The sequence below is a fragment of the Pan paniscus genome, chromosome 11 (genome assembly GCF_029289425.2).
Source record: "Pan paniscus chromosome 11, NHGRI_mPanPan1-v2.0_pri, whole genome shotgun sequence".
In the NCBI taxonomy this organism is placed as follows: Eukaryota; Metazoa; Chordata; class Mammalia; order Primates; family Hominidae; genus Pan; species Pan paniscus.
Window position 1 is genome coordinate 33,784,823 of NC_073260.2, and position 27,677 is coordinate 33,812,499.

Consider the following 27,677-nt stretch of genomic DNA (forward strand, 5'->3'; position numbering starts at 1 on the left):
AAACTAGCCTGGCCCACATGGCAAAACCCCATCTCTACTAAAAACAAAAATTAGCTGAGAGTGGTGGCCCGTGCCTATAGTTCCAGCTACTCGAGAGGTTGAGGCAAGAGAATCACTTGAACCCGGGAGGTGGAGGTTGCACTAAGCAAAGATCACACCACTATACTCCAGCCTGGGCGACAGAATGAGACTGTCTCAAAAAAAAAAAAAAAAAAAGAAAAGAGAAGAAAGAAAGGAGAAAAAAAAGAAAACTAACCCCATATAATCTTTTTATATTATAAAAACCACGTTTTATGGTTACTTGTTTGTCCCACATTAAAATGAACACTTAAGAGTAGATTCTTGGAGAGATAAATTAAAAGGGAAAGAATAGAACCAGGATTCCCAAAGGATGAGACATCCTTTTATCAGCTCCCTCCTTTACATCGCAATTTAGTAGCTGGACAGTTCAGGATAAAATAAGGCTAATTATGAGAGCTACAAACATAGCTGAAACAAAAAGAATTTAATAATGTTTTCACCATTCAGTGATTCTATTGGTCTTTAGAGACTGTGTAGTATAGTAGAAAAAGCCTGAGATTTTGAATCAGATTATCAAATCTAGCGCACTTCTTTTTAGCTTTGACCATGTGCATATCATCCTCACTTTCTATGAGGAAAGTGCATTCATTTTATCATTATGTCTCCAGTGGGTAGAGTAGTGCCTGAGTATTTGCTGAATGAATGAAAGAATGTAATAAACAAATCTCTCTTGTATCTACTTTTCTCATTTGTAGTTTAAAGATAATTATTATACTTCGCAGGACTGCTGTGAAGATTGAAGGAGAAAAATGTCTTGCAAATTGTCAGGTCGTATATATCATTTAGTCATCTTGGTTTTCTGATTCTCTTCGTTTTTAGAGTGTTCTGGAGCTGAGGAAAGCACTATAAATTCTATAGTGTTGCTTCGCTACCTGTGGGACAAAATCTAAACTTCTTGTCCTGGTGGACATAAACACTGTGTTCTGGTTCCTGACTACTGGGGTCCAGCCTCATCTGCATCTCCTCACACTTCATCTTATAACTTGTAAACCCCCAAATATACCACAATAACTTGTAACTCCTCAAATATACCACAACTTTTCAAGCCTCTGCACTTGTTGTTTCCTTTATCTGATATGGCCCTGATCAATAAAATCTTTCAAGTCTCAGCTCCAACCTCTGCAAAACATTCCCCAGTTTTCCCAGGAAGACGTATGTATTTATTCTTCCAATGTTCCTATTCAGGAAGTGTTTCTATTCAACATTTATAGAGCAAAGAATTATGTTTGGTTCTAGATATACAAAGACAAATGAATTATCTTTTTCCTTAACAAGCTTATAATAGTTACCACTTGTAAATACTTTTACTATAATTCATATCATATTTAATCCTAATCATCAATTTTATATTCCCTCCACTAGACTGTAAAGATAGTTCCCTGAGGGCAAGTACTACATCTCTTCATCACTGTATCTACAGGTTTAGAATGGTGCCTGGCACATAATATCTGAAAAACACATACTGATGAATGGGCAAATGAATAAATGATTGACTAAGCCCCTCCCAGGCCTGCAACATCCTAAAATATCCTGTAATTCTTTTACAATATAGTAGGAAAGAATATAGATCCTGGATGGACTATATGAATCTTAAGCAAAAAGTACCCTACCTTCAGTAAGAAGAATTTCTTGCAGATAAGTCACTGTCTACAGAATATACAAATTACACAGGATCCCTTCAATTTGAATACATCCCTTTCCTCAAAGCCATAAGTGCTCTCACAATAAATGACTGGAATGAGAGATACATGTTATAATGCTTGTTGTAGTAGGAAAAGCCTGGAGTTAAGAGGTGGAGACCTAGGATTTAGTCCATGCTCAACCAACGATGACCGTGTAACTGACATCTTGAAACATCAATTTTCTTACCTGTTAAAAGAATCCTTGCCTTATTACACAGAGTGACTGAAAGGATTAAACAGCAAATATGAAAAATTTGTGCTCTACAAAAACATCAGGTCTGATAGTTACCTTCTGCTGGTACTGCTCCCATATGGACATATTCCCACCCCAATCTACTTTTCTTAACATGACACTCTCAGAAATTCCATTTCTTTTTTTTTTTTTTTTTTTTTTTTTTTTTTGGAGACAAAGTCTCCTCGCTCTGTTGTCCAGGCTGGAATTTAGGGGCATGATCTTGGCTCACTGCAACCTCCACCTCGTGGGTTCAAGTGATTCTTCTACCTCAGCCTTCCAAGTAGCTGGGATTACAAGTGCACACCACCATGTCCAGCTAATTTTTGTGTGTTTTGTAGAGCCGGGGTTTCACCATGTTGCCCAGACTGGTCTCAAACTCCTGAGCTCAGGCAATCCACCCGCCTTGGCCTCCCAAAGTGCTAGGATTACAGGCGTGAGCCACAGCGCCCAGCCAGAAATTTCATTTCTCAGAACTGATCCTTGTATGTGTTAAAGTGCATACATGCATAGAGCTGTATACCTTAAACATCTGCTATAAATTTTAAAAATTATAGTATACATACTTTTTTCATTTAAAAATATCCTGTACAAGATAGATTAAAGACTTAAATGTAAAACCCAAAACTATAAAAACCCTGGAAGATAACCCAGGCAATACCATTTAGGACACAGGCACAGGCAAAAAAATTTCATGAAGATGCCAAAAGAAATTGCAACAAAAGCAAAAACTGACAAATAGGATCTAATTAAAATAAAGAGCTTCTGCACAGCAAAAGAAACTATCAACAGAGTAAACATATAACCTATGGAATGGGAGAACATTTTTGCAAACTATGGTTTGCAAACCTTAGCTATTAGGTCTAATATCCAGCATCTATCAGGAACTTAAACAAATTTACAAGAAAAAAACCAAACAACCCCATTAAAAAGTGGGTGAAGGACACGAACAGACACTTTTCAAAAGACATACATGTGGCCAACAATCATATGAAAAAAGTTCAACATCACTGATCATTAGAAAATGCAATGAAAAACAATACGATACTATCTAATACCAGTCAGAGTGGCTAATATAACAAGTAAAAAAAATACTAATAAAATAAAATAAAATAAAACCCAGATATTGGTGAGGTTTTGGAGAAAAAGGAACACTTATACACAGTTGGTGGGAGTGTAAATTAGTTCAACCATTGTGGAAGACAGTGTGGTGATTCCTCAATGACCTAAAGACAGAAATACTGTTTGACCCAGCAATTCCATTATCAGATATATATGAAAGGAATATAAATCATTCATTCTATTATAAAGACACATACATGTGTGTGTTCCCTGCAGCACTATTCACAATAGCAAAGGCATGGAATCAATCTAAATGCTCATCAATGATAGACTGGATAAATAAAATGTAGTATATATACACCATGGAATACTATGCAGCCATAAAAAAGAACAAGATCATGTTCTTTGCAGGGACATGGATGGAGCTGAAGGCCATTATCTTTAGCAAACTAACACAGGAACAGAAAACCTAATACTTCATGTTTTTATAAGTGGGAGCTAAATGATGAGAACACATGGACGCATAGAGGGGAACAACACACCGTGGGTTCTTTTGGAGGGTGGGAGGAGAAAGAGGACCAGGAAAAATAACTAATAGGTACTAGGCTTAATACTTGGGTGGTGAAATAATCCGTACAACAAACCCCCACAACACAAGTTTACCTATGTAACAAACTTGCACTTGTACCCCTGAACTTAAAAGTTAAAAATAAAATAAATAAGTAAACAAATAAAAATAAATCCCGAGTACAAATCTCAGGATTACTATACCTCTAAAAAAAGACAAAATTAATATCCTACTTTAAATATCATGTTTATTTAATTTTTCCTGTTCAGCCAATGAACGGGGACACAAAGCCCAAGAAGAATCGTGGAATCCAAAAGCACAAATCTTATATCAAAGAATAAGATGACAGAAGGTACCAACTCTTATTGTAGATGAGGAAACCAAGGCTCAGAAATTTGCCCAAAATCTTAGAGCAAATTAGTAGAAATAAAACAAAAATATTGCTATCTAGATATTCCTAGGCCAGGTGTACAGATATTTCCAACTTTCCTTTTGGTTTTTCACTGATAGTCAACAGCCTGGAGTTCATTAATTATCTTGTGATGGTTTTTGCTAAAACAAAATCAAATTCAGGAAAAGGTATATTATTCTAGTTTTCGAACTTCATGGTAGATTGAGAAAATAATTAAAAGTAAATAAAGTCTCCCGCCCTTCCTGAACTATTCGATACTAAAACCATTAGATGGGGCAGAGCAAGAAAGGTTTTTGTGCAAAGGGATTGCCTGATATGGGGTATCAGAGCCTGGGCAGGTAATGAGGACATCCACATGAAGAGGGTAGGAGAGTGTCCAGTGTGGGGAGTCAGAGCCCAAGCAGGGTGAGGAAAGCCTCTCTGCAGAAGAGCAGCCAGGTGTGGGAAGTCAGAGCCTGAACAGGGTAAGAAGAATGCCTCTATCTGGCTGCAGCCCAGCAGGGGATAGCAGTGCCCAGGTAGGGTGAGAAGAACAGGGGGTAGGGAGGGGAGGACATGTGTTGGAAGATAGGTTACATACAGGGAGACTGAACAACTAAGTAAACATTAAGGACAATGGGAGTCAGATTTCTCATGATTTGAAAAGGGAGTCGCAAATATGGAAATGAACTCTGTTGTTTAATTGGAACTTTTAACCGGACTGGAGATGTCAATGTGAATTCAGAGGTTTCAATAGATAGATACAGAAATAAATACACACAGACATATACACCCTACCCCTGTTCACTGAGAGAAACTCTCTGCAGCAAAACCCAAATAGCAATGGGTACACCTGGCATCCAGGTCTTGGCTTCTAAAAGGAAACAGGACTTAAAGAAATGGCTGATCCCAGGGTGGAGGTACGAAAATTGTAAGATGAACCCAGAATATTTTATAGTGCCAAAAAGTAATAAAGTGTTCAAAAAACAACGGAGACAAGTCAAAAGGACACAGAAAGCATTATGAAGGAGTTTCTACTGGCCAAATATGGAACAATCTGAAGATCAAAATAAATAATGAAAATAATTGACTATAACCCATAGGGTAAAATAGGAAACCATGAATTTATTTATATTGATATGAACAAATAAATTGAAAATGTAATGAGGAAAACAATATTTACATAGTTTTAAAGTAACTTCTTGCCAGATGCTTATTATTATAAAGGGAAAAACAGAAACTTCATACTGGTAAAGATATGAAGTTTCAGACAGCACTTTAATCAGGTGAACAATGTGAATATCAACAGTAATGGGACAAATCAAAATTATGCAGTGCCCAGTGAGATGTAATGAGAACACAGCACCACTTCTATACCTTCTGAAGAAGTATAACCTAAATCTAACATGAGGAACCCCTGGGCAAACCCCAAATGAGGGACACTGCACAAAACATCTGGCTTGTAATCTTCAAAAGTATTAGTCATGAAAGTAATAAAAGAACTGAGAAACTGTCCCAGACTGAAGAAGACTAAAGAGACAGGAAAATTAAGAAAACGTGATTCTGAATCGAATCTTTTTATTACAAAGGTTATTATTGGGACAACTGACAAAAATTGAATAGGGATTAAATGGTAAAAATGTATGTGCTAATTTCCTAACTTTCATATTAGGACATGTAGAGAATGTTCCTATTTTTAAAAAAATACTAAATTTTTTGAAGTTGTGGTCAACATCTTACTCCCAAGTGGTTCAGAAAAAAAAAAGTTATCGGTACTGTACTTGCAGCTTTTATGTATTTAAAATTGCTTTTTAAAAATTATTTTAAAAAAAGAAAGGCGGCTGCTTTATGAGGTCTATTAGATTAATTTATTGCTTTACACCAAGCATTACATTTAAGACTGTTTGGCGCCATCAAGTGTTCAAATACATGTATGTTCACTTTAATTTGAAAACTGATCCTACTGGATCTTTTCTTTATGCCAGGTACAGTAGATACTGGGCCAACACAGGTAAATAAAAGAACACTCCTGTTATCAAGAAGTTCATAAAATTTGATAAGAGGACAAGACAGATATTCATAATTCACTGTGATAATTGCTATAATAGAGATGACAACCACAGCAAACTCCCTTAGGACAGGAAGAGCGGTCAAGTTTAAGCATAAAACTCCATCTCTTCTACTTCCTGTTATTATGTGGTAGGCATATGTCAGGCAGCACTTTTCTACTAGAGTAGGCCCATCCACACATGTGGTTTTTCAGCTTTTTATTCATGAGGCTGGCTGCATAAATTTCACAGCTCCACAATGACTTAAGGAAATAGGGCTAAGAAGGCCCACTTGGGCTGTCAGGCCTCAGCTTTAGGTGCCAGTACACCGTATTAGAGAAACCTCAGATTTGTGGGTCTTGGGCACTTGACAGTTATATACTTCATTTTCGTATCCCTCGTGGACACAGCTTTCTTGGCAGGGAACCCCAGAAAATAAAGGGCAAGTGAAAGAATTCGGGTACCAAAACCCCACTGTAAATTTGCCTGTTTTCACTGTATCTCTGTGTTTCATGTCATCTCTTAGAGCTGAACTTTCATGCCTTTCAAAATCATCTTTATATCCCCAGGGCCAGAAGCCTGCGGAACACAATAAATGTGTATTGAATTGAAAGCTGCAGCAAGAGAATAAAGTTTTAAAAGCACCTGGTCTTTGTGTAGCATTTATCTTCAAAAACCTTCATAAATGCAAAAAAAATTATATTCAATGCCAACTCTGAAACAAACTGTATTTTCATGAAGTCTTTTCTAAATCTACATGGTCCATCTTCTATAGTGGCTTTATCCTACTTGGACTGGGAATACACCACCTTTCACAAAGTTAATGGGCTATCTTAAGGCAGAAGCCAGTGCTAAATCTATTAAAGTTATTCAAATAAAACAATAAATAAATATCAACCTATTGACTTAGAAAATAGTTTCTTAAGGTTAATTTTTAATCTACTTCTAAAAAAAACTGAAAGAAAACAATCTAGAAGAAAAGAGACATATCAAAAAAGGATGTTTACTTTTCTATTTTCCATAAGCCCCTTCATCTTACCACCCCCAAATATTAAAAATAATCCCAACATTTTCTTTAATTTAAAAGTACACATTTGGTTGTCTCTAACCTGAAAGAATGCTCGAGCTTCTTTATACCTACACTCAATAAACCTAGAGTGTGGTACTTCTTCTACAAAGTGCATTGGATCCTTTGGAATGAGAACTTCCAGTCCATCAACAGTAACTTGCTGTAACTCTGGCCTGAAAACAAAAGTTAAGATTTATTAATGAGGGGTGGGGAAAAGGGGAGGGAGAACATTAGGACAAATACCTAATGCATGCAGAGCTTAAAACCTAGATAACAGGTTGATAGGTGCAGTAAACTACCATGGCACATGTATACCTATGTAACAAACCTGCACGTTCAGTACATGTGTCCCACTACTTAAAGTAAAATTTAAAAATAATAATAATAATAATAAAAGATTTATTAAAAGGATTTAACCCAGAATACTGGCAGCCTCTTACAAATATCAAACATTAGCAAAATACCTAAACATCAAGCATAGTTTCATCAATTATGTCAGAAATCAATTAGCAATTTTAATAAGACCTTGAAAAATCTGACATCAAACAGTTGAGTTTTAATTATTTTGGTTAATGTATTTATATATTAATATATTTGTATTTGTTCATACACACTTGGCATTTTAAGCAGAAACAAAAATTTCGTGACATAATTTTTAATTATCAGTTTACTTTTAGAGAAGTAAATGTTTTTAACACTTAAGACACACAAGTTAATTACAATGGCCTGAGAATCTCATTAATGGGTAAAATGCTAATCTGCAAATCTATCTTATGTATTTTGGATCCCATACTCTAAAAATATTATTTGAGAGTTTTCCATTCCTACTCATATAAAATTTTACAATGTAGAGATAGCGTTTATCTATTGTTACATGTTTATGTTTAATAAGTAACTGACAATTTTGAACTTTACTAAGTTATTAAATTTTGAAATAAATTCACAAAGCTTTAAAAAACTAAAAGATAATGTCTCCCTAAAGAAGGTCATTTGAAATACAGAATAAGAAAAAAACATGCAAAAAAGTGGTAAGAGAACAGTGAGTATTAAGATTTTTGATTAAAATAAGAGAAGCCAATAATAAAAACAAAGTATTGTTCTCCATCTCTACTCATTTTTTTTTGGTCATTTTGAAAATATGGCTTGGTTCAGAAAAGTTCCGACTTTTCATACACAAAAAATATAGAAGACTTCAGTTTCGAATACCTTTTTCAGTCGTTCTCAAATATGTGACTTTAAGTACTAATAAGAAGGCAATCTCACATGATTCCAGATAGAGAGAGGAAACATATATATATAATATATATATATATATACTTTTTTAAAGAAGGCAAGAATAAACATACTCTTACACTTCTCAAGTGTAACAGATAAGAATTATCTCACTGGAAGTTACTAAGAAGGAGTTTTTAATGTGAAAATCCTTACAAATATTTACTGCTACCTTTACATCAGATTCTGCTATTCAAAGTAGACTGTAACATCATTATCGCTGATTTCAAAAGGAGAATAAAAGGGACAATTCTAGGTTAGAAACTTCATACTCCAAGTATAACTTCAAGAATGTTTTTAATCCTGTAATTGTTAATATTAAAAACTATAGCTAATCAAATTTTACATGAGTTCCTTCAAATAACTGTTTCTCACAAGAAACATTTTTATTATTGAGATAGCCAAAGATAAATTTTTGCACATGGTTTTAAAAAATATACAGGAAAGTGCATAACATAAAGGCACAAAATAATGAATTATAAAGTAAACACCAAAGTCTCCACCACAGAAATAAAATTCTTCCAGTTTCCCTGTAGTTCTCTGTGTCCTCTATCTAGTCTTTTTTGGTACGTCTTGCTTAGCCTTCCTAATACTTTTACTATAAGGGTATACATCCATGAACATAATTTAGCATGTGTTTGAACTTTTTATAAAAGTAATAATAGAATTTACTTTCACTTTTGTATTTTCAATTTTTGTAGGTACATAGTAGGTGTGTATACTTATGGGTTACATGCAATATTTTGATACAAGCATGCAATGCATAATCACATCAGAGTAAATGGGGTATCTATCACCTCAAGCATTTATCCTTTGTATTAAACAATCCAAGTATACTTTTAGTTATTTTAAAATGTACAATTATTTTTTACTATAGTCACCCTGTTGTCCTAGCAAATACTCAGTCTTATTCATTATTTCTAACTATTTTTTTGTACCCATTAACCATCCCCCTCTTCCCCTCTTTCCCCCACAACGCTTCCTAGCCTCTGATAACCATCATTCTACTCTCTATCTCCATGAGTTCAGTTATTTTCATTTTTCACTCCCACAAATAAGTGAGAACATGGAAAGTTTGTCTTTCTGTGCCTGGCTTATTTCACTTAATATAATGATCTCCAGTTCTATCCATGTTGTTGCAAATGACAGGATCTCATTCTTTTTTATGGCTGAATAGTACTCCATTGTGTGTATGTACCACATTTTCTTTTGGCTATATTGTTAGTTATCAACAGTGGTTATATTATTCCTAATATTAACTTAAATACAGTTTCCAAACTTACTGATTTTGAAATGCTGAAGTAATACGGTATTTTAAAGATTAGTTCATAATTTATCTAAATGTTTCTAGAGAGGTTTAATTTCAAAGTGGGAAAATAAATTAGTCTTACCACACAATTTGTTCTTTATATTAAAATAAAGACGGCAAAAATCAATATACTGTCTTATAATCCATATTATTTCTGTTCAAAAAGTTATGGTCTCAGCCTTTAAAGGATAGTTCACTTAAACTTTTTTGGTATGATTATGAAGCTGTGTATACATATATATCATTGTTTATTAATGAATAAAAGAAACTTTTGAATGGAAAAAAATAATAATAATAATAGAATTTAGATTCTTTTGTGCCTTGTGTCATTCAGCATTGCAGGATTCATCCACAATGTGCACAGACCCCTAGTTTATTTTTTCCTGCTGTGTAATACTTCATTGTATGAACACATATATCAAAAATTATTTATTCCTTTACAGTTTTTTTTTTTTTTTTGAGACAAAGTCCTGCTCTGTTGCCCAGCCTAGAGTGTGGTATCACAATCTCGGCTCACTACAACCTCCACCTCCAGGGCTCAAGCAATTCTCCTGCCTCAGCCTCCCCAGTAGCTGGGATTACAGGCACCCACCACAATGCATGGATAATTTTTGTATTTTTTTGTAGAGACGAGGTTTCACCATGTTGGCCAGGCTGGTCTCGAACTCCTGACCTCAGGTGATCTGCCCACCTCGGCCTCCCAAAGTGCTGGGATTACATGCATGAGCCACAGTGCCCAGCCAATCCTTGTATTGTTGAAGGACATTTGGGTTGCTTCTAATTTGGAGTCATTAAGAATAATGTTACTGTAAACACTTATATAAATTATATATTAGATTTCAATACTCAAATGTAAAAACACTGCAAGAATTATGACTGAACAACACTCATTTCACATTTCATGTTTTGACTCTGAACTTACCTGTCAAAAGCTCCTGGATAACGACCAAACTGTAACTTTCGGAAGGGAACAAATTTCCTGTCAATGTGTTCTTTAAGTCTCAAGTGGCCGTGCCAGAGGTAGTTGCCACTCCTCTCATGAAAGACTACCAAGTGGATCGCATGAGTGGCCAGTTTGCAGATATAGTGCAGGGGGATTTCAGTTCCAGAAAGTGAGTCTATCCCGTCTAGCCGGGGATCTTTACTCTCAATCTTTAGGCACTGAAATCCCATATTCTCAGCTATCCGAAACCAGCCTTCCTAGAACCAAAGAAGCATCAAACATCAAGAAACAACACTTAAACATTGAATATTTAAAGCCAAATACTAGTAGCAAAACTAAAGTGATTCTTATATTGAACTTGAGCCATATTTTTGTGCTAATCTGCTCTGTAAGAACATTTTTTAATGAGGGTGATGGGCAGAAGGTAGTGGTGGGAGAATAAAGGAAAGCAGCAAAAATACAAAGTATGTAGCAGGAAAGATATAGCCAAAGACTCTCTTTATAGGTTGGGCACCATGATGGCTCACCCCTGTAATCCCAGCGCTTTGGGAGGCTGAGGCAGGTGGATCACTTGAGCTCAGGAGTTTGAGACCAGCCTGGGCAACCTGTCTCTACAAAAAATACAAACAAAAATTTGCCAAGGTGTGGTGGCATGTACCTGTAGTCCCAGCTACTTGGGGGTCTGAGCCAGGAGGATTGCTTGAACCTGAGAGATCAAGGCTGCAGTGAGCCAAGATTGTGCCACTGCACTCAAGCCTGGGTGACAAAGTGAGACCCTGTCTCAAAAAAAAAAACAAAAAAAACTCTATGAAAATTAATACAAATCCCTTCCTTGGAATGAGAATGCTCATGTTAGTGTTTTCGAGTTAGTTTCTATAAAGTAAATGTTGATTTAAGGACAGCACTTAAAATTAAACTTGTAATTCTTAATTTAACTTTTAATAACCTTTATCTTCAAAAGTACTTCAAAAAAGTAGTTCTTTCATCTCATAGTTTACATCCCAACATCTTAAAATACTACCATAATAGAACACCATCATAATGCAAATCATTAGAAATTAACAAACATACTGTAAGACAAGGTTCATTTTCCAACATCATTTGTTTCATTATCAACTGTAACATTCCCTTCTTCCCTTTTCTTTCTTGGTACACCTTAGAAGTAGAAAGCACTGACTGAGGGGGAGGGTAGCCAATTCAGAGAAAGACACTACTGAATAGAATAAAAGAAAGGCATTATCAGCTGACAAATTCAGCAAATATTTAAAAGGCCGGCCAGAACTTGAGAAGAATGTGACCTTGGGTTATAGGAGGAAAGACTGACAGACAAAATAGGCAGAATTATGATATGGTTTGCTTTCTTATAACCATCAACAAGAGAAGTAAAGAACAAAATAGTTGCTCTGATCAATTGGTGTAAAGGCCTAGGTCAAGGTTTTGCTGGAAAAGTCCACTCCCAGTAGCCTTGGCAGAGGTTTGCTCACTTTATGGTAATGGCATTAATAAAGAAAAATCACATGCAAATGGAGTCTTTCATTATTAGATCTAACAATCTGATTAGCTCCACATTGGGGGATGTTTTAGGGGGGACTATCCAAGGGCTCTTGAATCTCTTGAATAGTAGGATGTCATATGTACAAAAGGAGAAACTTTTGGGAGGCTGAGGCGGGTGGATCATTTGAGGTCAGGAGTTCAAGACCAGCCTGGCCAATATGGTGAAACCCCGTCCCTACTAAAAAAAAATACAAAAATCAGTCACACGTGGTGGCACACGCCTGTAATCCCAGCTACTCGGGAGGCTGAGGCAGGAGAATCCCTTGAGCCTGGGAGGCGGAGGTTGCAGTGAACAGAGATTGCACCACTGCACTCCAGCCTGGGTGACACAGCGAGACTCCGTCTCAAAAAACAAAAACAAAAACAAAAAAACCCAACACAAACAAACAAAAACAAACGAAGAATAAACTTGAACCCATGTGCTGATTCTGGGTATGGCTGAGCTTTTGCTTCTTCCTCTTGACTACGGTAGTATCAGTTTTGCCAATGGTGGCATACTCCCCTTCTTCTAAAATAGTGGTTCTCAAGGCAAGTGGGACTGTACCCAACAGACACTTTAGAAATTTGGGGGGATATTTTTGGTTTATCATAATGACAAACTGGCATTTAGAGTCCTAGGCCAAGAACATTAGATATCCTACAATCCAAAATATGAAAATCTATCCTGTGTACTATGTAATTTCAAATGTCCTGTCACATAATCACATAGTGAAAAACTTGTTTATAATTGTCTGAGCTTTTATTTCTCAGGAATACAATAGTCATGTCAATGAAGAGACAATTTTACTTTTTTTGTTGTTGGAAACTTGCTCACTATTTTGGAAAATCATATTGCCAACAACAATATCATTCATAGCATGGGTTTATATTTGTAGCTACCACATTCTGTGATCCTACTTCTAAATACAAGCATCTGAATTACTTTATTATGTCTTCTAGTGTAGTCATTCTGGAGCATCTGCACACAGCAATACATATCATTTCCTTTTATTTCTAGGTTATATTATAGTTAATACATTATATTGATTTGGGGAATTATGTATATAGGAGGGTTATAATTTCTATGAACTTCATTTGGGGAATATAAAGGGACATTATAAAATATTCTTTGTAAAAATAAGCCTTGTAGGCTTTTTCTATGAGATATCAAACAGTTCAACAGAAATGACCTAAAAATACTGATATTGAGAAGTTTCCCCCAGCAAAAAAGCAGAATCTTTCCTCTCATCTTCCTATTGTGAACATGGATGTGATATCTGGAGCTACGACAGCTATCCTGTGATAATGAGGTAAATGAATAAAGAATTTCAGAGACACAAGTCCTGACATCAGTGGCTAGCTAAACTAATATCAATAGCCACTAACCTTTTAACCTCTCATTATATAAGAAAAAGAAATCCCCTAGTTGCCTTAGTGATTAGTTGTATTGTTATTTATAGCTGAAAATATTCCTGATACAATTTATAAAGTGTTTCAGGAAAAATTTTTAATGTTTTACATTTTAAACTAGCCTAAACCTATACTATTTTGTAAAAAGAGACACATTCCATTATCTGAAAGCAAGTCACTTACCTCATTCTTCCATAGGTGATACTGCAGCGCAAATGTAGTAAAGTCTCTTGGAACACAGAAAAACTTGCATTGTGTAGTAGAGCCATGAGAAGTATTTTTGACTTGTTCAAAGTTCTTATTAATCAATTCCAGTATCAAAGGATCAATAAGAAACACTGGTACATTTTGGTTGGATGTTAACATAATAAATTTTTTAACTGCACGCTGTTTGAGAGAAAAAGAATTCTCGTAATTCCAGTAAGCCAACACAACAGTCTATTTTATAACATTTTTAATTCATTAATTGCATAAGAATGCAGAGTATTTACCCAATAGATACCATGCTTATCATTGTGCTAAAAAATACAAATGATTAAATAGCACATATGGTCTCTGCTCTCAATAAGCAGTCTTCTAAGAAAGATGAACATTTTCAATATAAGGTGAAATATGCTACAATACAAACATATACAACATATTATAAAAGTACAGACCAGTAAGCTACAAATTTACCATACATCAAAAGGATAAGACATTTCACAGAGGAAGTGGTATCTGACATGAAAATGTGGTGCTTACAAAATTATTCTCTTAGTATTAGCTAAATCTTTTCAAGCAAAATTGAGAGAACTATCCGTCAGCTTTTAAAAATCAGTCTTGTTAATCTTTCAAAAGCAAAATTCAGTTGTTTGTACCATTTTTCTTCATATCTGTAATGCTGCTTAATAATCTTTCTAAGCAAAAGACTCAGACCAAAATACACTGCCTGCTTGATGACTGCCATACATAATGTGCTTTTCTAATACCGCAATATTTCAAAATATAACTCTGCTGGGTAGTAAGTAGGGTCCCCTACTGAAAAAAACAAAAATTCAACAGTAGAATGAAAACGGACTAAATCACACTTAGGAATAAGTAATACCTAAGAACATTAAGGATAAACAGAATATCTGGCATACACTATTGCTTAAAAGCCTACTTCAATGAAAGCAAGACTTATAGGAAAGTTTGCCTATCAAAAAGGTGCTTCATGAAATTAAGAATAAATTCTTATTCAGAAAATCTGAAGGAACTCATAAAAATATATACAAGATAAATAAATAGACGAAATATCAATTTTAAGGATAAAGGATGAGATAAAGCTAAGAATCAGTCTCATTGTTTGTTTTTAGTGTAGAGTATTATGCAAATGCCAAGAATACAATAATCTCTGCCTTATAGACGTTTATTACCTCAGTGTGAGAAACAGCTAAGTAAAAAGTTAGGATAAACAATGTTACACCAAAAAATTCAACTTAGATGACACAAATTTCTTTAAAAATACAATTTAACAAAACTGCCACAAGATGAAACAAAATCTGAATTGCCCTATACCTATTAAAGAAACTGAATTTGTTAGGAAAAAAAAAACTGCCCTCAAAACAACAAGGAAAAACTTCAGACTTAGACAGTTCACTGGTGAATTCTATCATTTTTAAGGAAGAATACCAATTCTACAAAAACTTTCTGAGAAAATGGAGCAGGAGAAAATACTTCCTATCTGATTTTAAGAGGCCAGTGCCATACTTAATAGCAAAACTTCTCACGCCTGTAATCCCAGCACTGTGGGAGGTCAAGGCAGGTGGATCACCTGAGGTCAGGAGTTCAGGACCAGCCTGGCCAACATGGTGAAACCCTGTCTCTACTAAAAATACAAAAATTAGCCAGGCGTGGTGGTGTGTGCCTGTAGTCCCAGCAACTCAGGAGGCTGAGGCAGGAGAATCACTTGAACCCAGGAGGTGGAGGTTGCAGTGAGCCGAGATCACAAGGTGGAGGTTGCAGTGAGCCGAGATCACATGGCTGCACTCCAGCCTGGGCGACAGAGAGACTTCATCTCAAAAAAAAAAAAAAAAAAAAAAAGCAAAACCTGACAAAGACATTACAAAAAAAAGTACAGTCCACCATCCCTCATGAACACAGATGCAAAAATACTTAATAAAATATTAGAAAATCAATTCCAGTAACTAAAAAAAGATAAAAAAGGAAAGTAAATATCATGACCAAGTAGTATTTATCCTAGGAATGAAAGGTTACTTTAGCATTTGAAAATCAATCAATAAAATTTGACAAATCAACAGAAAAAAGTGAAAAACTATGATAATTTCAATATAGAAAAAAGCATTTGACAAAATTCAGTATCTATTCATGATTTAAAACTTTCAGCAAACCAGGAATAAAATACATCCTCAACTTGATGAAAGGCATGAACAAAAAATCTATTACTGAGTCGTGTGGGAGTTCTTCATATATCTTTGATACCATTCCTTTGTGAGATACATGTTTTACAAATATTTGCTACTCTGTGGCATGCTTATTCATTTTCTTAATAGTGTTTTTTGATGACTAGAAGTTTAAAATTTTAATAGTCCAATTTAGCTATTTTGTGTGTGTGTGTGTCTTTTAGGGTTATTACTTTCTGTGCTTTATACTAGGAAAAAAACAAGAAAGAAATGCTTTTGGAAGAAAGATGAGATAACAGAACTACTACATAAAAGGTACTTTAATGTTTGTTGAATGGATCTCAGGTTGGTGTTAAATACAAATATGATGAACACACTTATAGCTTCATTACCATTATTAATATAAATACAGATTAGGTCAGGGTCAAGCAGAGATTCTATAACTCACCTTCTAAACACATCCTCCAAGTTGTTATCAATACAATCATTAACGCTCCTTGGAAACGTGTCCAATTGATTCTAAATCCAATTAATTCTAAATCACTATTATCACCTGACCTTCAGTAACTCATTTTGTTTATAAGACTGGAAAACATCTTGTTGAAAAGAGATTATGCTGAGACCATAATAGCCCATTCATCTGCCTGTGTATTAAAATTTTATTAAAACCTAAAAAGTCTTGGCAGGACTTGTTCTTAGTAAAAGCCTAGTTCCTAATTATGATCATTTTCTTTTCTAAGTGCTCCCAAGTCATCTGTTTAATAACTCCATAAACATTGAGCCCTAGAATTTTACCAGGGCTCAATATCACACTATTGATGAGATTTCACCTTTTATTCCTTCTAAAAGTTTAGAAGTATGTTAGTACTTCTCCTTTCCTGTGATTTTGCAAATATAGTGATTCAGTGACCACATTTACAAATTTTTTTAGTCCCCTCAATGTAAAAGAGTATAAAGAGAACTCACTGAATGTGGTAAGCTGCTCTTCAACTTTTTGCTTGCGTACCGTGGAAGTAAAGACTTTGAAAAAAATCCATTATTTTCTCCCACCTCAAGGATCATTTCTTGAATGAAAAGGATAGAGTCACGCTACTTTTTTCTATTATTTTAAGCTTTAAATTTTTCACAAATTCCATTTTAAAATGTATCAGTGAACCTGTACCTTCTCCGACTGCTCTATTTACTAAAAGGTTTGGGAATGTTGTCAGAATGTTGTCGGTTAATACTGATAAAGGAAAACCTTTTATCCAACTGAAGCTACTATGGCTTTAAATTTTTTGCTGAAATTGCTTTTCAGTGTACAGATGAAGACTCCTAATAAATGGCAAATCTGAAAAATATATGTTTCTCTAAGTATCATGACATCTTATAATGTTAAAATGTATGAAAGATCACCCCTGTTGCCTTTGGCTGTTAAATACTGAATTTTAAATCTCAGCAAATTACTTCAACCACAAGATGATAAATCAGGTCCAAGTATTAGGTGTATGTGTTTCCTAAGGGTGGGATGGAGGTAGAGAAGGGTTACAGAGAAGCATACAAAATACCTCTTTTTAATTTAATCTAAAATCTTTATAACTGTGACTGGGTAGTATAAATTCCAAGCATGTCATGCTTACCTTTATCCTCAGAATACCCTAAATTCACAGAGCAAAACAATTGCTATTTTTAATAAATTAAAAGTTTACATTGACACTTATAGACTAGAGAGCTGGGGAGCCTGATAATAGGATATCCCAGACTTTACTTCTAAACAGTAGTTCAAAATCTACTTGGTGTTAGCAATGATCTAAAATGACCACTGCTTGGTGATCTGAAAATCCACTTCTAATTTAAAGTGTTCCACGTCTCTAGTTATAGAGAAGCCAAAGATGGAAGTGTATCAAGAAATATCTGGTCATTCCCATAATGTATACTAACAGAATAAATGTTGTGTTTTATTAGTAACCCAGCAATGTTTTTCTTTCTAAATTTAGTTTTAAAACATAGGAAAATATATTTTATCAATGTGTAGGTTCTGAAATTTCTAAAACAAAACAAGGATATATTGTATATATTGCTGGTTTCCCCTCAACTTATAAAGGAATATGTTGAATAGATTTTTATTCCTGATCATTACTTTTCCCTTATTCAAATAAATCTGATTCATATATTCATTCATTTAGGGAAAACACCATAGCTCAGTGAATGTGGGTTTTAGAGGCAGACAGAATCTGGTCTTACCAAATTATCAGCCAACTAAGTTTAATCTCTCTAAGTGAATTGAGAGTAACAATATTTACTCACTTCTTGAAGTTTCTATAAGGACTAAATAAGACATTGCATAAAGCACTTGGTAAAGGGCCTGTTCCTTACCTGCCACTACCAACCGGCCACCCACCACACAAGGTAGCGATTATTATTGCCATCATTCAACAAATACTTACGGAGTAAATGAATGAACTAAATGAACATTATAATTGAGAAATTTCTTGTTTATTCTACATACCCACTGTGTGCTATCAAATCCAATTCGGCTTCTTTTGGATTTTGACAAACCAGCTCCATTCTAGGAAGATAACAAAAGCACTTTTTAGTAAATTCAAAGCCCAGCATGCAACATTACATTTCAGTTCGGCATGAGATTCAAAATATAATTAGCTTATAATCATTAAAAAGCATTATCAAATATCTATTTTTCATATAGTCATGAGCTAAGAATTCTACATTTTTATGATATAAAAATCCAAGATGGAAAACATCGATAGATTTGTAGTAAGTTAATTAAGTTATTAAATAATAAGGTAGACATGGTCAACATCTCTGAACCAATTAATTTCCATCAATGAATGGCAAACTCTTTGGAATTAGGGTTTGTCTGTTAAGGTCTATGTCTATATCTGCAATCTCAACATATCGCCATATATAAAATTAGTGTTTGTAGACTTTGGCAAAGTGATAAAGTATAATAATGTTTATTGAAGAGCTCGTGTGTTTGACACTTCCATATATCAATTATGTATACTCATTGATCCCTCACAACAATCCTGCAAGGTAAACATTATTATTTGTTTTGCAGATAGCACCAGTATGCACGCTTTACCTAACATACATCGTAATTTTGAATGTTGAAGTTTTTATAAAAAATATTTCAGGTCTAGAGCATCAGAAGAAAGAAAATTATTATGAGTTTTCATCTGGTAGCCCCAAAATACTTTAGAGTAAGAGGAGAAAGAATGTCTGATGTTCTAGAGACAAAAGGAAGAATGTTTCAAGCGTAAAGAAGATCCAAATAAGTTTCTTATGCCTTGAGTGCATACTTTATCTATAAGCTATAGATAGGAGGATGCTGAAGAACGATTAGAGTAGTCTCACCCTACAAATGAAATGTGCTCCAAGTTCCTAAACCTCATTTCCCCATTAAACCTCATATTCAAGGGTAGGGACAAAGTCCAATCCATCTTTGTATCACCAGTAGCACCTAGGATAGTGCTTGATGATTTTTATAGCTTAGTAAAGGTTTGCTAATTGGAAGGAGAGAGGAAGGGATGGAGAGATGAATATACTAAGTAATTAAGACTGAGCCAGAATTGGTCTCTCCTCACAAGCTCTGCAATTTAGCCAATAACATTTTAATACTAAGGGATGTTTGAGAAAAAAACAACTGTAATCTTGAAACCTGAAAAGAGACTGCAAACATTGTAATACAGCTACTTGTTCACCTTAGTCCTACATTAGTTGATTAGAAATACAGCTCAGCTATATTTCTGAGCTGTTCAATTTGTTGAGTTTGGGATAAGCAAATTTCTAGTGAGCTAGCATGTTATTTTTATATAGCTTTATTGAGATATAATTCACATACCATAAAATCTGCCTTTCTAAGGTGATTTTTAGTATGTTTAGAGTTGTGCAACTATTACCACCATCTAATTCCAGAATATTTTAATCACTCCAAAAAGAAACTATGTTCCTATTAACAGCCACTCCCCTTTCCTCCTCCACTCAGCCCCAATCATAACACTAATTATCTTCTCTGTGGATTTGCCCATTATGGACACTACATAAAAATGGAATCATATATGTGGCCTTTTACATCTGGTTTTTCACTAAGCATGATGTTTTCAAAGTTCATTCATGCTGTGGCATGTATCAGTACTTCATTTCCTTTTATGGCTAATATTCCATTGTATATTCATTCATTAGTTGATGAACATTTAGGTTATTTCCAGCTTTTGGCTATTATGAAAAATGCAATCGGAAATATTCATGTTTCATAATCATTCTCTTGTATACACTGACAACTTTCCTCCATCTGACTTCATTTTATTTGCTCAGCAAAGGCCAACTTTCTACTTATTCTGCACCTGCAACTGTGCAGCTAATGTGGCTGCTGACTGATATCACTTTATTATTATTACTATTATTATTGAGACAGGGGTCTCTGTTGCCCAGGCTGGAGTGCAGTGGCGTGATCACGGCTCACTGCAGCCTCAACCTCCCAGACTCAAGTGATACTCCTACCTCAGTCTTCCTAGCAGCCGAAACTATAGAGGCATGCACTACCACACCTGGCTAATTTTTGTATTTTTCATAAAGACAGGTTGTCACCATATTGCCTAGGCTGATCTCAAGTGATCCACTTGCTTCCGCCTCCCAAAGTGCTGGGATTCCAGGTGTGAGACACCATATCTGGCTGATGTCACTTTAAATTCATGACTACTAATCCCAAGTGGGGCTTTAATTCCGCCCAGAAATCATACTACATTCCCCTTGTGTATTAACTGTCTCATTCTCCTAGACGACTTTTCCCCCTTTTTTCTAACACCTCCCTATCCTATCTTTCAACTTATGGCATTGCTTTCTATTTCACTGAGAAAAAAGAAATTTGAAAATAATTTTCAAAAACCCCCACCACATCTTCCCACCTACTGTACAAGAATTATATCCATATAATACACCTTCCCTTCTGTCATAACAGATGAATTGTCTATGTTCCTATCTAAGGCCAGCCTCTCCACTTATGCACTAAATCCCATCCCCCCTTGACTGGACAAAGACATTGCTCCAGCAATTTTTCTTTCTCTGATGGATCATTCCCATCAGTATACAAACATGACTATTATTTATTCCATCTTAAAACACTAATAATTAAAACAAAACACAAAAACTTCTCAACTCCTCTTTTCCCAAAGAACAACTTTCTGCCCCCATTACAGCAAAACTCCTAATGGGTTGTCTCTTCTCATTGCCTCCAATTCCTCTCCTCCCATGAACTCACTTCATTTTAAATTCACTCTGCTGAGCATCATCAAGATCACCAATGACCTGAACATTGCTAAATCCAACGGTCAATTATCAGTACTTATCTTATTTGATATACCAAGAATTGTTGACAACCTCTGCCTCACTGAAATCACACTTCATTCACTTAGCTCTCTGTATCACCATATTTCTGTTTTTTCTCTGTTTCTCTCTGGCTGCTTCTTTAACTTGTCGGTTCTTCCTACTTCCCTGATGTGTTGGAGGGTCCCAAAGCTCAGATGTTGACACTTTCTTTCTCCCCCTTTAAAAATCTATATTCACTTCCTTAGTATCTCATCTAGTCATATGGCTTTAAATACCATCTATATGCTTACAACACTCAATTTGTACTCCCAACCCACTCTACCCAGACTTATATAGCCAATTGTCTATTCACCTTCTTCATTTGAATGTCAAATAGGCACCTGATGTGCTTTGGATCTGTGCCCCACCAAATCTCTTACTGAATTGTAATCCCCAGTGTTGGAGGCGGTACCTGGTGGGAGGTGACTGTATCATGTAAACAGTTTCTTGTGACTGATTTAGCACCAACCCTTTGGTGCTGTTCTTGTGATAATGAGTGAGTGAGTTATCCTGAGATCTAACTGTTTAAAAGACTGTAGCACCTCCTCCCTCTCTCTCTTCTTCCTGCTCCAGCCATATGAAGTGCTGGTTCTGCCTTCACCTTCTGCCATGATTCTAAGTTTCCTGAGGCCTTCACAGAAGCCAAGCAGATGCCAGTATCATGCTTCCTGTACAGCCTCTAGAACCACGAGACAATTAAACTTTTCTTTATAAATTACCCAGTCTCAGGTGTTTCTTTACAGCAATGTGAGAACAGACTAACTACAGAAAATTGGTACCAGGAAAGCAGTATTGCTGTAAGGTGTCTGAAAATGTGGAAGTAACTTTGGAACTGGGTAATAGGCAGAGGGAAAGTTTGGAGGGCTCAGAAGAAGACAGGAAGATGAGGGAAAATTTGAAACTTCCTAGAGACTTGTTGAATGGTTGTGATCAAGATGCTTATAGTGATATGGACAATGAAGCCCAGGCTAAGGAAGTCTCAGATGGAAATCAGGAACTTATTGGGAGGTGAAGCAAAAGTCACTTTTGTTATGCCTTAGCAAAGAACCTGGCTGCATTGTGCCCTGGCCCTAGAGATCTGTGAAACTCTGAACTCGAGAGTGATAGTTTAGGGTACCTGGAAGAAGAAATTTCTTTTTTTCTTTTTTTTGAGACAGAGTTTCACTCTTGTTGCCCAAGCTGGATTGCAGTGGTATGATCTTGGCTCACTGCAACCTCCGCTATCCAGTTTCAAGCAATTTTCCTGCCTCAGCCTTCTGAGTAGCTAGGATTACAGGCACCCATCACCACACCCAGCTAATTTTTGTATTTTTAGTAGAGACAGGGTTTCACCATATTGGCCAGGCTGGTCTCGAACTCCTGACCTTGTGATCCACCCAACTCGGCCTACCAAAGTGCTGGGATTATAGGCATGAGCCACCATGCCCAACCCAGAAGAAATTTCTAAGCAGCAAAGAGTTCAAGATCTGGCCTGGCTGCTTCTAACAACCTATGCTCATATGTGTGAGCAAAGAAATGACATAAAATTGGAACTTATATTTAATAGGGAAGCAGGGCATACATGTTTGGAAAATTTGCAGCCTGGCCATGTGATAGAAAAGAAAAGTCTATTTTCAGGGGAGGAATTCAAGCAGGCTGCAGAAATTTGCATTAGCCAAGAAAATGGGGAAAAGGCTTTGAAGTCATTTCAAAGACCTTAGAGGTAGCCCCTCCCATCACAGGCCAGGAGACGTAGGAAGGAAGAATAGTTTGGTGGGCCAGGCCCAGTGCCTGCCACCCTGAGTAGCCTCAAGACACTGCTTCCTGCATTCCAGCTGCTCTAGAGACAGCCATGGCTCAAAGGGGCACAGGTATAGCTGAGGCTGCTTCAGAGGGTGCAAGCTGTAAGCAGGTGCACACAGTGCAAGAGTTGAGGCTTAAGAGCCTCTGCCTAGATTTCAGAGGATGTATGGAAAAGCCTGGATGTCCAGGCAGAAGCTTGCTGCTAATGGAGCCCTCATGGAGAACTCTACTAGAATAGTGTGGAAGGGAAATGCAGGGTTGAAGCTCCCACAGAGAGCCCCCACTGGGGCACTGCCTACTGGAGCTGTGAGAAGAGGGCCACAGTCCTCCAGACCCCAAAGTGGTAGATCCACCAGTAACCTGCATGGTACACCAGGAAAAGCTGCAGGCACTCAATGTCAGCCCATGAGAGCAGTTGTGGGGGCTGAACCCTGCAAAGCCACAGGGTCTGAGCTGCCCAAGGCCTTGGGAGCCCACCCCTGTGTGCCCTGGACATGAGACATGGAGTCAAATTTTGGGGTTTTAAGACTTAATGAGTAACCTGCTGGGTTTTGAGCTTGCATGGGGCCTGTAGCCCCTTTCTTTTGGCCAATTTCTCCCTTTTGGAACAGGAGTATTTACCCAATGACTGTACCCCCATTGAATCTTGGGAGTAACTAACTAATTTTTTATTTTACAGGCTCATAGGTGGAAGGGACTTGCCTTGTCTCAGATGAGACTTTGAACTATTGAGTTAATGTTGGAATAAGTTAAGACTTTGAAGGACTGTTGGGAAGGCATGATTGTATTTTGCAATGTGAAAGGACCATGAGGTGTGAGGGGCCAGGGGCAGAATAATATGGTTTAGATCTGTGTCCCCACCAAATCTCATGTCAAATTGTAATCCCCAGTGTTGGAAATGGGGCCTGGTGGGAGGTAATTGGATTGTGGGGACAGTTTGTCATGAACGGTTTAGCACCATCCTCTTGGTGCTATTCTTGTGATAGGGAGTGAGTGAGTTCCCCTAAGATCTGGTTGTTTAAAAGTGTGTAGCATCTCCCCACTCTCTCTTTTCCTCCTGCTCTGGCCATGTGAGGTGCGGGCTCCCCCTTCACCTGCTGCCACGATTGTAAGTTTCCTGAGGCCTCCCCAGAAGTTGAGCAGATGCTAGCATCATGCTTCCTCTACAGCCTGCAGAACCATGAGCCAATTAAACCTCTTTTCTTTATAAATTACCCTGCCTCAGGTATTTCTTTACAGCAATGAAAGAACAGATTAATATAGCACCTTAAACTTAACACGTACAAAAAAACTCCTGATTTTCACCATTCCTCAAACTTGCTCTTTCCAGTCTCATCCATCTCAGTAAACAGCAATTTGCCATTGCAATTACTTAGGACAAAAATACTAGAGTTATCCTTGACTTGCTTCCGTCACTCTAATACCCTATATCGAATCCATCAACAAATCCTGAAAACTGTACTTTCCATTTCTCACCAACTCTACCATCAACTCTCTTGTCTAAATCATTATCATCTCTTGTGTAAATTATTAGAATAGCCTTCTAACTGGTCTCTCTGTGTATTAGTCCATTTTCACGCTGCTGATAAAGACATACCTGAGACTGGGCAACTTACAAAAGAAGTTTAATGAACTCACAGTTCCAAGTAGCTGGGGAGGCCTCACAATCATGGCAGAAGGTGAAAGGTACGTCTTACATGGCAGCAGACAAGAGAGAATCAGAATCAAGCAAAAGGAGAAATCATCAGATCTCCCCTTATAAAATCATCAGCTCTCATGAGACTTATTTGCTACCACAAGAACAGTATGGGGGAAACCACCCCCATGATTCAATTATCTCCCACCAGGTCCCCCCACAGCACATGGGAATTATGGGAGCTACAATTAAAGATGAGATTTGGGTGGCGACACAGCCAATCTATTCTCATCAAAGTGGCCAGACTACTTGTTTTAAAACAATAGTCAGATCATGTCCACATAGCTCAAAACCTTCCTGTTTCCCAGTCTCACTCAGGATAAAAGGTCAAAGTCCTTACAATGGCTTACAAGACCCTAAGTAACAGGAAACTCTAACCTTACCTACTATTCTCCCCATCACTCATTTGTCTACAGCCACATTGATCTTTATGCTGTTCTCAAAACTGACAGACATATTCCTGCTGCAGGACTTTTGTATTTTCTTTGCTTTCTACCTAGTATGCTTCTACTGTAGACATCAAAATACTCATTCTCTTTGAACAGGCTGTGTCTTCTATTTGTAATGGCCTTTCTATCCTTCTTCACCTGAAGAACTCCTCATCCTACAAGACCAACTCAAATTATTATTTCATCCATGAAATATTCAGTAATAGCCTTCCCAAGTATGTTATTCAGTAGTCTCTCTTCCCTGTAAACCTTATACTTACCTAAGCTTGAAGGGTCAAGGTTAAGGACATTGGAGGGTCCAGTTTTATAGGGCCTGAAGATTATACCATTTTGTTAGTACCCCCCCACCCAGTTTTTTTTTGAGATGGAGTCTCATTCTATCACCCAGGCTGGAGTGCAGTGGCGTGATTTTGGCTCACTGCAACCTCCGCCTCCTGGGTTCAAGCGATTCTCATGCCTCAGCTTCCTGAATAGCTGGGATTACAGGCAGGCATATGCCACAACACCCAGCTAATTTTGGTATTTGGGGTAGAGACAGGGTTTCACCATGTTAGCCAGGCTGGTCTCGAACTCCTGACCTCAGGTGATCCACCCGCCTCGGCCTCCAAAAATGCTGGGATTACAAGCATGAGCCACTGTGCCCAGCCGTCGGCCCTTCTTAAGAAAGAATGTAAAAATAACTTTTGCAAATGTTACAAAAATAAATCGCTTTGTAAACAGATTCCTAAGGCCCCTGCAAGTCCCCTGCAAGTGAGGGGCCCTGAAGTTTAAATTTCATTATCTTAATGTTTAATCCGTCTCTGGAAAGCAAGAGTTATTGGCACTCAGTGGCAGCTACAGTGGCTGCAACTGTAGCTATACAGGAAGATGCAGTCACTGTCAACCAATGACCCTACAAGTAGAGAACCAAGAGAATAAATAATCTGACGTCTCTCTTTCCAGTTTGCAATCTCCAGCCGTATCCCATTGGCTAAACCCAACAGGAAACCAAAGGGCAAGGGAGCTCAGCTAATATAATCCATAAAGGTCTGCCTCCCCAAGAACAGAGTATGGTAAAGAGAGAATTTGGAGAGCAAACAGTATATCCAGCATGCTATGCTAAGAAGTTTGGTTCTTATTCCATAGGTATACTATGCAGAGAATAACTTGGATCAGATCTGCATCTAAGAAAAATATCTCTGACAACAGTACAGAAGAAAGATTACAAAGGCTAGATACTAGAGAACAGAAAAGTTATGAAGTGTGCTTTGAAAAAAGAGGTAACATATATTGTTATTGTTTGTTTATATGTCTCTTTATGTTTCTTAACCTCTCTCCCCTTCATCCCCCAAATTTCCCAATTTGTGAGTTCCTAGACATAAGGATTGAACTTCACTGATCATTTGTTTCATAGCCTATTACTGTGCTTGGCACATAGTAAGCTTTCAACAAATACTTGACAAATGAATGGCAGAATGTTCTGAAAGAAATGCCATATAAAGTCAACTGGTTAAAAAAAAATATTCTGACACACTGCCTATGAGATATTTGGAGTAAAAATTTATGGGAAATGAATAAATGAGTAAACAGATGGAATCAGATGCCAATAACAACTGGTAGAAAAAGTCTGGTAGCAACTGAACTCTAGTGATAACTGGGTCAAATAAAGATATATTATCAAAGAAAAAGCATCCAGAAAGTAGGAGGTGAAGACTTAAGAAAAAATTCTATCATTTTTGAAATGCAGTATCCAACAGTGTTTCTTATAGAAACCCTCAAACCAAATTCCTAATTCAGCATGATCATTAATTATGCTCATATAGAATCAAACAGTAGTACTTTCAGAAAAAATTAAGTCTTCAATAACTGTCTTTTTCAATTGCTTATAAGCTTGCAAACCTAAGGATCAGAAACACTGACCATTGCCAATTCCACAACCCTCCAGATAGCCTTCCACTTCTGCCTCTCAGTGTTTCTCCTTTCAGTAGAAATATTTCTCTTTTATTTACTCCCAAGCCACTGCAGTTCTTAGATTTATTAGTGAATCACTCATAAATGTGACCTTAAATGGTAGAAAAGCTGTGATTCTTAATAATCAAAACTGGCCAGAAAACCTACAAACCTACACAGCCTAATGTTTGAGAATAAATGAAAAAATGGAAAGACTACAAAAACACCCTTCAATTCTAATGAAAGAAATTATATCACATTTCTCCTGGATAATAGCAGGAGTGAGAGGGTGGTAGAAGAAGTGGGGCAGTAGTATTTATTAAAGTTTACCACATTGGATCAAGCTATCAAATATAATATTCTTCCTCCAGAAATGACCTATATGTTATCCTTGAAGGCAAAATGGAAGAAGCCCAAAAGTGAAAAAAGATAAAGGGAAAATCATATTTCTTGCATAATTTTAGCAAGTAACTAAC

At 36.6% G+C, this 27,677-nt stretch overlaps 1 protein-coding gene across 6 annotated transcripts in view; it reads right to left on the reverse strand.

Annotated features, from left to right (window-relative positions):
* FKTN (fukutin) overlaps positions 1 to 27,677 on the reverse strand; it is a 98,931-nt gene that overhangs the window by 47,948 nt on the left and 23,306 nt on the right. For 5 of the 6 annotated variants that reach the window (XM_063593939.1, XM_055117763.3, XM_055117762.3 and 2 more), the window contains 4 exons: positions 18,470 to 18,529; positions 13,784 to 13,987; positions 10,637 to 10,914; positions 7,174 to 7,306 (listed from right to left, as the gene is read on the reverse strand). In XM_063593939.1, coding sequence (XP_063450009.1) covers positions 7,174 to 7,306; positions 10,637 to 10,914; positions 13,784 to 13,987; positions 18,470 to 18,529 — 675 coding nt within the window. Of the gene's footprint in view, positions 1 to 7,173; positions 7,307 to 10,636; positions 10,915 to 13,783; positions 13,988 to 16,947; positions 17,046 to 18,469; positions 18,532 to 27,677 lie in introns of those variants that run through there. The other variant, XM_024930165.4, reaches the window with a different exon arrangement.